The 12,588-nt window shown below is 41.8% G+C and overlaps 1 protein-coding gene across 1 annotated transcript; it reads left to right on the top strand.

The window, feature by feature from the left end:
- Positions 1 to 9,998: 9,998 nt before the first annotated feature.
- On the top strand, positions 9,999 to 11,284 carry LOC118431243 (zinc finger protein 239-like). The gene is made up of 2 exons (XM_035842344.1): positions 9,999 to 10,084; positions 10,545 to 11,284. The coding sequence occupies exon 2, from the start codon at positions 10,552 to 10,554 to the stop codon at positions 11,257 to 11,259; it is 708 nt and encodes a 235-aa protein (XP_035698237.1). The 5' UTR covers positions 9,999 to 10,084; positions 10,545 to 10,551; the 3' UTR covers positions 11,260 to 11,284.
- The last annotated feature ends 1,304 nt before the right edge of the window (positions 11,285 to 12,588 follow it).

The raw sequence follows: 12,588 nt of genomic DNA, 5'->3' as shown, positions 1-12,588 counted from the left end.
AAGAGGTGAGCGACGAAACATCGTCATTGATTACCCCACGTGATGTTCTGAATTCCCTTTTTCTTCTCATTCATTCATTCATTCATTTATTCACTCATTCATTCATTATATATTCATTCATTCATCCATTCATTCATTCATTCTTAATTTTTTCACCCACTCTTTCTTTGCTATTGACAAAGTGTTAAAGATCTAAAACTTTAAGTCTGATGACTTTACCTTCGGCGATTAATATCGCATCATGACAACATCTCTTGCTTTGCTATATTGACAAAGTGTTAAAGGTTTAAAACTCAGAGTCTTATGACTGAACCTGGGTCGATTAATGATCGCAGATTAATAATCGCATCATGGCAGCATATACGCACTAGGAGCTGTGAGAAAGCTCATTGTCAAATATTGAATAGGGCACGTGCAGTTTTATTTTTACATAACAGTTTTATTCCGTATAACGTTATAGTATTTACAGATAGGCAACAGCCTCGTAGGCAACTATTGGGTGCCGGATTTACGCTCCACTTTATAAAGGTAGCATTATTGAAATACGACATCATTAAAAAAAAACAGTCTTAGTACAAGTTTGCTACTTATGGTTAGAAATGTACACTAATTCATTTTCAGGTTCTACAGTTTTTAATAATCATAACAATTCAATGCCTATATTGGTGCACTAATTTAAAAAAGTTCCTTGTAAGTAAATCATATCGGGCAATAAAACAATGTCGTTCAGGGATGACTTTAAACTACGCTAACATGGGAATCTACTAATATTTTCGTTACACGAGATCGCCTTCTTGTTACCAGCAATGTCCTACAAACGTTCATCGTGTAAAACAATCTTCATACATACAGCCTGGCGAAAGGATAGAACACAAATGCAACACACCTACAACAACAATCGTTAATACAAATGTACTTATAAACAATAAAATCGTCGCAATGACAAATGTATTTATCATTGTCAGACTTATTCCATTTTATCTAAACCTTGGAACTGTGCACCTATATTTTGACTACTCGTGCACCAGGACACCTAGATATTCCTTTGTTCTAAAGGGTAAGGTAACTTTATACAACATAAAGATTATTTTTGAAATTTAAGCATCAGAAAAAAACAAGAAAACCCTTTTTTCGTATTGCTTGTTTCAAAAATTATTAAAGAATCTATCGTGATGTCTAAAGGGAATTTTAGCTTATATTGTAGCTAACGCAATAACGAACAATTACACACACATGAAAGGCTATCATTAAGGTTACTAACCTTCACTTTGGTAACTTAAATATATATTGAATTTGCTGACCTCCATATAGCCCATTTTATCTATGTCTATCCTTGCATAAAAGAACGAAACTATGTTATCTATGAGTCATGGAAGCTACAATTCATGTCTCCCTAGATCCCTTTTCTTCCGTAATGTTTAACACAGGTTAACCATAATCATCGTATATATAGGATACAACACGGTGTATTCCGTATCACCCGTGGTACCAGCCCGACCGCGGGTCGGATCGCCCGATATCTATTTATGTCATGCCCACCTGATAAAACCCACGATTTCATGCGAAATGCGCCAGAAGTTGAACAAATTTGGTGCTCTCGATGGCGAACAAAAAGCGTTACAACAGCAATTCCAACGTCCGAATCAGGTATTCGAAATGCCAACCGTGCCACACTCGGCCCGCTCTGAATGGTTCGATTTACTTGAAGGAAGCCTGTGTGAAACAACTTTCGAACCTGTGTGATACGGAAGCTATACTTATATATGGTGTATACTGTATAGCTTATTAAATAAGTGTTTAAATAAGCATAGCAGTCTTTCTTTTCATTTTACATTGATTGTGCTCCTCGTGTTCTGATTGAAAATCAAAATTTTCTAGGACGTCAGGTGCTCTGCTAGCCTACCTTAAGTTAAAAGGGATTGCCTTTATCTAGTTTTGAATCTTCCTTAATCTTGAAATTTATTTAGAATATGTCTAAGTCATGGTACTCCATCTCACTTGTAGGTTTCTTTGCCACTATTTATTCTGGTCGCCTATTGGCCCGGATGTTAGCCACGTGATCTGCCCATTCTATAAGTATGCAGAACATCGATTCCTTGTCACGTGGTCGACGTTTCCTCAGGCCGGTCTAGAGTTCTCCCCTCGTCCCTTACCGCAAAGCAGAAATTTTTTCCGGCGGGGAGGCCGATTCAGGACACCGCAGGATAGCACGTTACAGCCGAGGCACTGGCGGTCACGTTGTGGTTACCGTCTGGACGACATTTTTTCCACGGAAGGTTTGATGTATGGCTCCAACGGTCGGTTGGTACTTTGTGTTTTTTTGTGGTATGTTTCATATTTTGTGAGACTTGTATGTGTTTCGTACGAGGTTCGGAGCAACCTATACTGACAACGTGTTGCGCAGCTTGCGCTGCTTGTGATTCTTTCTAGCACACCTGGAATTCTGACTGCCGGCTGTATCGTTTTAATCTTTGCATTTCTTTGTGTATTCATATGCATGAGTTTTGAAATGTGTGGCTGCTCTTCCCAATTTTCTTTACAGTTTCTATCTGTTCCAATCCTAGGCCGAGACGAGTTTAGGACTTTTCATTCACACTGACGTTTTGTTCCATGTTGGAGCTGAGTGATTTTTGTATGATTTTTCGATTTTGTGAATGTTTTAGCAGGTTCTGACAGCTCGTTGTGTGCTTACATAGAGAGGCAAGATGGCGGCTCACTTGGAAATTTTTGTTATCGCCAAGTTTCTATCCTTTGTAATCGCACGTCTAGGACTGCTGTGGACGCTGTTTTTTTTTATGCTGAGGTGTGGAGCAGAACGAGAGTTTCTAGATTTTGATGTCATTTTTTTATTATTTTCGTGAATATTTCAGGCAGAAACAGGACGACGATGACATGGTCCACAGAGACAACATGGCGACGTCTTTGTTTTTCAGGTTTACATTTCACTCCCAACTTCCTTGGAAGAGTTCGGCGTGCTGAACAGTCAACGTCTCTGAGTTCTGGAGGCTGCATTCTTTACGATTTTTGAGTGTCTTTTTCTGTTTTGGGCAGGTGGATTTTCTGTTTCGCAACCGAGATTGAACGTCGAGGCTGTGTTTGGGGTTTCCGCTATATTTGCATTAGGTTGGAGTTTGATTTGCATGTGTATGAGTGTGTACCTGTAAGGCGCGATGGATGTTGTGGACGCGCGTGACCCAGATAACCTCCCGTAACGCGGCTCGCTCGCATGTGGAGGCTGGGCGGTGTGTAAGATGCGTATGTTTTACTTGTCTGTCTGGGACCGGACCTGTTGCCGGGCGCCCGTCCCTCCCCACTATCTCATGGTTCACGTGTTGTTCATACAGGTCTGACGCTCTCCCCCTCCAACAACAGGGATGCGCGGGACACACCACCACCCAGTGCCGGCACACGCCACCTCGCCAGATGTGCGGCCCGATAGGACCCGTTGGTGGCCTGCATAAGCATTAGCAGCAGAGAGGGGTCAAGACGCACCAGGAAAGCTGTTAGGCTGTGATGTTTTATGTTGTGAACCATGTTCTTTGTACTGAATAAAGTTGTGGGAAAATTTAAATACCAGGGAACCTGAGGAGGCGGCTTCAGGGCACAGTGCCACAAGGGACAGCGGTCAGAGGATCAGAGTCGACTGGCGCTCCGGTCCCCGACGCCGCCCAGCCGCTGCCGGTCAGTTCAGCTAACCCCGACGGCAGCTCAAGGAACTGTAAGTCTTTCCCCCCTACTTTTCGAGATAGATTTTGACATTGTCGTTTTCCAGTGCGATGGGGTGCCGCGGGATGCTGGATGGTTAGGAACTTATCGAGTAACCCTGTTTTGAGATTGGTCTGACCAAGAACGCCTTTGGTCTGACGCTTCTTTATAGCACGGCAATATATCATTCAGTGCGATGGGGTCCCGCAGTAAACTGAATGACCCGAAAAGTGTGCAGTCGTATCTTCAGCATGGTGTGACATTGTCCAGCGCGAAGGGTTTCCGCGGAGAGCTGGACGCTCCGAGAATTCGAGTACTTTTTCTTTCGTGACACGCTGTGACGATATCCAGTGCGAAGGGGTTCCGCGGGAAGCTGGATGATCTGAGAAGTCTTGCACGTTGCACTTTGTTTTAGCATTTTGTGACATTGGCCAGTGCAATGGGGTCCGCGGAAAGCTGGATGAGCAATTGAATTGTGTACGTTCTTTCCCGACATGTTGTGACGTCTATCCAGTGCGATGGGATTCCGCGGAAGGCTGGATGATACATATTTACGGAATCGTGTATGTACCTGAGCCGATTTGAGGCTTGGAACGGGCACTGAGGAAAGGAAGAGTGAGCAGGCTGACTCTTGGTCGTCTACAAGTCATATTTTGTGTACACCGCTCACTTACCAATTGTCTTCAAAGCACTGTTCAGATATTTGCGGATGGGTGTCTACGACCATTTCGAAAGGAGAGTGGTCCACGAGACACTCCGTCACTTGATTCCTGGTGAAGGTTCTGTTTGTTGTGATAAGAAAGGGGCGGCGTAGTAATGAGAGCAAGTCGAGATTGAGGAGGAGAAATAAGAACGGGGTAAGATGAGTAAGGGGGAGGAGATAGAGTTGAGAGGACAAAGATGAGGAAGGGAAGATAAGAGAGGGAGGAAGAGGGAGTAACATAAAGGAGTACAGGATCGAAGAGAGAAGGAGCGAGAAGATATTACAGGAGGTAATCATAGGAGGGATTCCCGGCTAGGGATCTTAGATACTGGGAATACGGAAGGAAAGGAAAGGCTCAATAGCCAGAGAGGGCAAAGGCGGAAGACGACGATTTCCGCATCACTTATAACGGAGGGCTAATGGACGACCAGGACAAATAGGATACTGTAAATGTTTTTAAGTTCGCGGGGATTTAATTTCGCGGTAGCGGGAAAAAGGACTTTTCGCGGTGGATTTAAGTTCGCGGTAACACCATAGACTGCAATCTAATATCATGATAGAATAATATTGAAGTGGTCACCGCGAAAACCGCGAACATTAATCCACCGCGAACATTTCTGCATTTACAGTACTATTTATGAAATATGAAATATATTGTATTCGTAATATTTCTTCTTTCTTCTTCTTCTTTCTCCTGTCAAATCTTCAAAACACGTTAGCTCCGTCATTGCTGAACCACCCAAGCGACCACCCAAAGCCAAACGACCCGTAACCACGTCCAGAGCCTTCAACCACTTGAAGTTGGACGTCAATACGAAGAAGAAGAAGAAGAAGAACCGAATTACTTGCATTTTGGCACAAAGGTGAAGTGGGCCAATACCCCCGGACGTTTTTTTTTTCATTTTTAACATATCTGCCTTTAAAATGCTTTTATTGAGTTTTTTTTTGCAATTTTTTTACCAAAACTGTATATTTTGGCCCTTGTACCCTGGTCTTACATCGGAATGACCTGAAATTAGGTAAAGAGGTGCCTTGATTATATGCACACATGGAGTCAATAACAGTTTTGGCATACGGTAGTAAAAAAATGCTTCTTTTTGCGACTTTCTGGCCATATTTTGACAAAAAAATACATTTTTGGCTCCTGTACCCTGGTTTCACAACCGTTTGAGCTGAAATCTTGCATAGAAGTGCACTTCACATATGCACACATGGATTCAATAACACTATTGGCATACAGTACAACAAAGTGAGCAATTTTGTGATTTTAGTTTTTCAACCAACTGACCTAAATTTCGGTACAGGGGTGCACTAATATTCATCCCTGTATTATTAATGGCATGAACCACTTCAAAACGATTTTGGGGGGGGGGGGGGTCATTTTCCTATGGCCACAGAGGGTCAATGACCTCGAGGTCATTGAGGTCATTGACCCCATTTTGAGGCTTTCTGACTTGCAGATCTGTATGCCACTATATCTTTTAAAAAGGTAAAAAGGTAACCAGACGGACTGACGTCACAGTTGAGTTGCGCGGTAGAAGGCACAAAAACGATTTGGGTGTGACTTAAAATCCTTTAAAATCTTCTTTTTCCTTGAAACTTTTGGCCCAACCTGGAGACTTTTGGGGATAGAAGGAATAGGCAAGGTCTAATCTTTCCCATTTTGGTCAAAATTTGCTCAGTTTAAATTTTTGGTGGGGCGCGGAAGGATTTTAGTTGTTGTGTCATATTGGTGGTATCAGGAGAAAACTTGGGTCAAAGGTGAGGTTTCTTTCATAGAACGGGGATTCCTCGGAGTTTGAGGTGGTTAACCCTCTGTTTTCTTTCAGTTTTTACAAAGATGACCCTTGTGGCTTTCTGGTGAAGAAATTTTGTTAAGATTGAAATTCGGGTTAGTACTTGTCTGAAGCCTTGTTTTAGTGTATTTTAACATGCCATCCTATGGAGTGGTCCAACTGTAATGTCAGCCCATCAAAATCCTGGAATCAAGAGCTAAGCTATCAATGCTCGACATTCTTGAGCAGGTTTTTGTTTGGTGTGCATATCTAGTCAATTTTTCATCCCCTATTGTAAAAATGTAAAACAAGCATACAACCATTATGACAGATATATAAGCACACAACTAGTACTCTAATCAATGCTACAGTAATTCTCTGTATTACAGATCCATATGTCCAATATGAAATGTAATAATGCAACTGTCACATGTAACAAATGATTATGATGGATACTGTATTTTTTTAATCACCGGTATTTATCATTTCCAATATGGTCAAAGTTACTGTCCACTGGAAGGGGGCCATGATTAATGGCTTGAATGACAAAGTCAGAAAAGAACTGAGTCAACTTCTTCTCAAGTTCCCTCCAATACAAAGTGTCAAACTCTACATTGACAATAACATAACTGTGTTCTGTCCATACTTCAAAATGACACTCTTTTTGTCCTGTTACAGCCATTGCCATTTGCACTTGGCAGAAGTATCCACGTTTTGTCTTAGACAAGACATAGCCACCTTGAACTTGCTGCAACCTTTCCTGTTCTCACTGCCTCCTCCACAGTCATGTCTCGTGCAGCATAGGGACATTTGATTTCCACAATTCTTGAGGAGTGACATGAGCAATTTGCTACACCATCTGGACTAGCTCTTAAGAAAGGCTTTTGTCCATGCACCATCAATCCAGTTTCAGAAATATTGAAACTGTGATGAACTTTTGTCATGTCATTCAAATAATGCATGCGTGCAACATCTTTCTCTAACCCATACCGGAGTGATTCAACTTTTGTTTGCGGTGGTTTTGTTAGTGAGCTGTATTCATGGTGCAGGCATCTGTTAGCCAAACGACTTTTGGAGGCTTTGCTGTGTGGTTGGTATGACTGTGAAATATCAAATGCAATGGAAGAAGTGATGGACCCCATTCTCTGTTTATACCACACAACATTTTTGGATTGCCCCCTTGTTGCCTCCTCCACTAGTTGGCACTCCTGATCAGTAAAACAAAAGGTATCAATGCTGCCATTGGCCTTGTCTTTCACTTGTGGATGCAAGGCAATAGGCAAAGGGGGCAAAGGGGACTCAGTTGAAACTTCACAAATTGCTGAAGGGGCTAAAGATGCATCTAACTCTAAAACCATATCAGGCAGTTCAACTGGCCCTGGTGAACCTTCTATGTCTCCAAACCTTGAGGCATGAAGGGCAGTCACAGCAGGAAGGGTTATCCCAAGGGGAAGTGTAGCCTCTACCAAATCCCATTGCAATTGCGTAACCTGATCTTTTGTTGGTGGTGTTACCTACGTATATAAACTAAACATTTTATAGTTAATGGGCTTAAAAATAATATTTTGGCCTAAGAATTCCTCTAGCAAAGGGGATCCGCCAGCGATCCGCCATGCATGATGATGGTGTTCGAATGTACTTCCGGGTCTAAAACTTACGATTTTTTTTTCTTGGAAAAATGGGTAGAAAAATTTTTGGCAGTTTTGAGGTCAATGTGACTGGGGAGGGTTTTTACTAGTGTCAGTATGACTCATTTTAACCATTTTATACTCCTACATTTACTAGAAATGGATTCGTCGCCGGAGAAGCCTCCTGTGGAAGAAGTCCCTCCGCCAGATGTTCAGGGAGAAAGAGAAGCAGGCGAAAGAAGCTGGCAGCAGATAAGGACCTTTTATTGGAGGAAACATGTGAAAGATTGAACTCTACTCAGTGGAAGGACAAAGCCTCGTCACATGTACAGGAGCGCACACAACAGATGGAAGGTAATTCTACAAAGCATAATAAGAGAGCACCCTTTGTGTGTGAAGAATGTGGATACAAGGCAACTTACAGATCTGGATTTCTGCAACATATGAGAAGGCATACAGGTGAAAAGCCGCACATGTGTGATCAGTGTGACTTCACTACCGCTTGGAAAAACCATCTAAAACGACACATGGTCACACACACTGGTGAGAAACGCTTCATGTGTGGAATTTGTGGGCACAGAACGCCTGATAAGGCAAACATCGTTAGACATATGAGGAGGCACACTGGAGAAAAACCTTTTAAGTGTGACCTGTGTGATTATTCTAGTGCCGATAAAGGGAATTTAGACAGAAATATTCTTAATCACACCGCAAAATATTACATATATGCCATTGAGAATGAATTCCACTTTATAATGGATTAATGATTTCCTACGAAGACCGCCAAAAGTTATTACAGTCTATTGTATGTAATAACTTTTGGCGATCTTCGTAGGAAATCCATTATAAAGTGGAATTCATTATCAATGTCATTATGGCATGTGGGGCAAAGTATCTCATTGGCAGGTGTGTTGCAGTGTCAGCCCTTTTCAATTAGTAAGGGCATTATTATATCACCTACTACTAGTCTAAGAGCACTTAGATATACTGTATCCTAATAGTTTTGTTAGGTTATTTCTAAAAGATTTGTTTTGAACAGATGAGAGATTGGCATCATACACAGCAGAATTAAGCCAGGAGACATTTTGGAAGTCTAGGATGTCTACATAGCATGTCTTGCACATAGACAGCCCAGTCTTGTATCTCAACTGAAGTATTTTATGCTTTCTGTCATTTGGGAGACAATATGTAGTCTATTATTATAATTATTAAGCCAGAGTCATAATTTTATCAACTGTGTTAACTTTGTGAATCAATCGATGTAAAGTGAAAAAACTCCAATCACAGTTCTGACAAAGCAATAAAACAAGTTGACAATAATTCTTGGTCCAGTGTGTGTGTGTTTTCAGAGGATAATGTTAGTGTCCTTCGTAATGTGCTGAACTGTCATATTCAAACATCTATTTCAGGTAGAATTTTGACAGTAAACTTTATTATACTCTCCGTTATACATAGAACGGAAATGAAAATAGAACAAAACACATTGTGCCCATACTAGATATGATACAACATGATTGAAATATGATCACATTGATATCTGGGCTGCTACTGAACTGCTTACAAATGCTCTGTTTCTCAGACCGAATTAGGTGCTATGTTCACTGAGGCTAAAGGTCAGAGGTGACCTGTAAGTTAAGCATTTGATACGATTTCAGCGCTATAATGAATGACGACCTTTTTTTCTTTTGTGAATTGTCTGTCATCTGGACAAATATATCTTTTAGTTGATAACATTAAAATATTTTTTAGTAATCATTGAATTTAATGTCACTATTTAGCCGAGCAAAAGGTAATTGCCATATTCGAAACCCCCCATGCGCACCCTATATCTCAGGTATTTGGCAAGGCGCATAAATGTGGCGCTTGTATCTGCCAAATCCATGCGCCAACGCAGGGATTTAGCTTCACACCGGAAGTCTGTGCCATAAGATTCATTGCAACATGTATTTTTTGGACAGCTGGGATGAGGGGATGCACACTATACTATTAGACTAACCTCTGGGGCGTCGCCCAAACTCCCCAAATAGCTAGAATGACAATTATGCTATTACAACCTTTTTAGAAAGGAGGAGGAGATAAACTAAACATTCTGGGAAGGTGTATAATCCCATCGTGTCATGTCGGCAGCGGTCTCGGCACATTACATGGGTAACAAGGCACACGTGATGACCTGTCACCCCACAAATACTTAACCTTTCACCCCTTGCTGCCTCAAGACGAACGCTTGCAGGAGGATTGTGTGGAGCCGAGGTAAAAATCAACACTTGAAGCAGGTAAGCACACTAGATATACAAAAATAACGATCTTAACATGAAGCAAAGAATGTATAGGTCATTTGTATGGTATATGGACCGCATTAGTACGATATGTGTCACTTTTCGTGGTTACGAAATAGATGTGGGGAGGGGGGGCAAGTCACCCGCCAAGGGTAACGGGGCCATTTAACTCTCACGAACATGCAAATGAGTTACCTCTCATGAACATGCAAATTACAAATGATAGCAGTGCTAGTACGTCATGACAAATGAGGACAATGTTTGTGGAATTTATTTCAGGAATTTGAATGAGGAATGGACTCATGGCAAAATTAAAGGGGACGGGGGACAGTAAGGCAGTAAGAAACGATCGGGCAGATTTCGATGAATTTGTTTCAGTGCTGAAGAGATATAAAACGTTCGGCTCATTTTTCATATTTTGTCTAATATAAAATATATTCAAATTTGTGTCCATTAGGATAGGCATGGATGAGGCAGGATATGGGTCTCCTACTGATGTTCCCCTGAAGCTCGGTGACGGGTCTCCTGTTGGAGTTACATGTGACAGAGATGCAGGCAATGTCGGAGACGAGCAGAAAGCAAGCAAAAATAGTTTGGAATGTCAGGAAGAAGCACATACTGATGAAAAACCTTATCTATGTGAGGATTGTGGTTACAAGACATCAAAGAAGTCCCACTTATTGCAACATATGAGAACCCATACAGGTAAAAAACCCTACACGTGTAGCCAGTGTGATTATTCTGCTACACGGAAATCCTCATTGGACAGACATCTAGCAAAACACACGGGTGAGAAACCCTACTTGTGTGGGGAATGTGGGCACAGGACAGCTCAAAAGTGTGACTTATCCAAACACATGAGAACCCATACCGGTGAAAAACTCTACAAGTGTGACCAGTGTGGTTATTCTGCGGCACAGAAATCCACTTTGGGTAGACATCTTGCAAAACACACCAATGAGAAACCTTACAAGTGTGACCAGTGTGATTATTCTGCTGCACAAAAATTTAACTTAAACACCCATCTTCTCCAACACACTGGTGAGAAACCCTACATGTGTGGGGAGTGTGGGTACAGGACAACTCAGAAATCTGCCTTATCCCAACATATGAGGACCCATACCGGTATAAAGCCATACAAATGTGACCAGTGTGACTTCTCTGCAGCGTAAAAAAGTAATTTGGACACCCATCGTGCAAAACACTCCAGCAACAAATCGTTCAGTTGTGGGGAGTGTGGGTTCAGGACAGCTCATAAATATTACTTATCCAAACATATGAAAATCCATACCGGTGAAAAACCCTACAAATGTGACCAATGTGACTATTCTGCTGCAATGAAACACCATTTGGACATTCATCGTGCAAAACATACCGGCGACAAACCCTTCATGTGTGGGGAATGTGGGTATAGGACAACTCAAAAATGTGACTTGTCAAAACATATGAGAATCCATACCGGAGATAAACCATACAAGTGTGACCAATGTGATTATTGTGCTGCACAGAAATCCACGTTGGATAGGCACCTTACAGCACACACCGGTGAGAAACCCTACATTTGTGGGGAATGTGGGTACAGGACAGCTGAAAGACGTAACCTAATCAGGCATATGAAAATCCATTCTGGTGAAAAACCCTACAGGTGTGACCAGTGTGATTATGCTGCTGTAGAAAAACACAGTTTGGACCTACATCTAGCCAAACACACCGGTGATAAGCCCTACATGTGTGGGGAGTGTGGGTACCGGACAGCTTACAAGTCTCACTTATCCCAACACATGAGAATCCACACAGGCCAAAAACCCTACAAGTGTGACTAGTGTGATTATTCTGCTACATTAAACTCCACCTTGAAGCAACATCTAGCAAAGCACACCGGTGACAAACCCTACATATGTCATTGTGGGGAGTGTGGGTATTGGACGGCTCGAAAGTCTAACTTAACAAAGCATATCAGAACGCATACTTGTAAAAGACCCTACAAGTGTGACCAGTGTGACTAGTCTGCAGCACGAAGATCCACTTTGGAGAGGCATTGTAAACACACCGATGTCAACCCCTACTTATTTAGAGGAATGCGATTTAGGGCATCTAAACAAACTCACTCATCAGATCAGTTGGTGTCGTGCCCGGCAACTCCACAACCGACGTCATATCATGGCAACATCCCCTGTACTTGGACATGACAAGAAAACCCTCGTCATGGAGCCATGGAGCCAAGTTGTTGCCTTTAGATTTGTTATATCGGGCAGTAAAAGTGACAATGTAAGTAACTTATTATAATTGAAATCGTTTTTACTGTCGAATGAAGAAGACCTTGATTGCACACTTCTGCTTTAACAAGCAAAGTACAAGCTAGGATGATAACGTTTGAAGTTGTCTCAATAATCTAAGTGTAAAAACTATTTCTAGTGAAGTGAGAACGAGTATCTTACTACTTGCAACTACAAAGTCTAATGTATGCTATTATGTACCGGTACGACTTCTTCTCGCTTCTT

The sequence above is a fragment of the Branchiostoma floridae genome, chromosome 15, assembly GCF_000003815.2.
Source record: "Branchiostoma floridae strain S238N-H82 chromosome 15, Bfl_VNyyK, whole genome shotgun sequence".
NCBI classification, from domain to species: domain Eukaryota; kingdom Metazoa; phylum Chordata; class Leptocardii; order Amphioxiformes; family Branchiostomatidae; genus Branchiostoma; species Branchiostoma floridae.
This window is presented reverse-complemented; position numbering and strand designations above follow the sequence as displayed.

What these genes read in the sequence shown, in the direction of transcription:
- LOC118431243 (XM_035842344.1), top strand. Translation starts at nt 10,552, where the DNA reads ATGGATGAGGCAGGATATGGGTCTCCTACTGATGTTCCCCTGAAGCTC.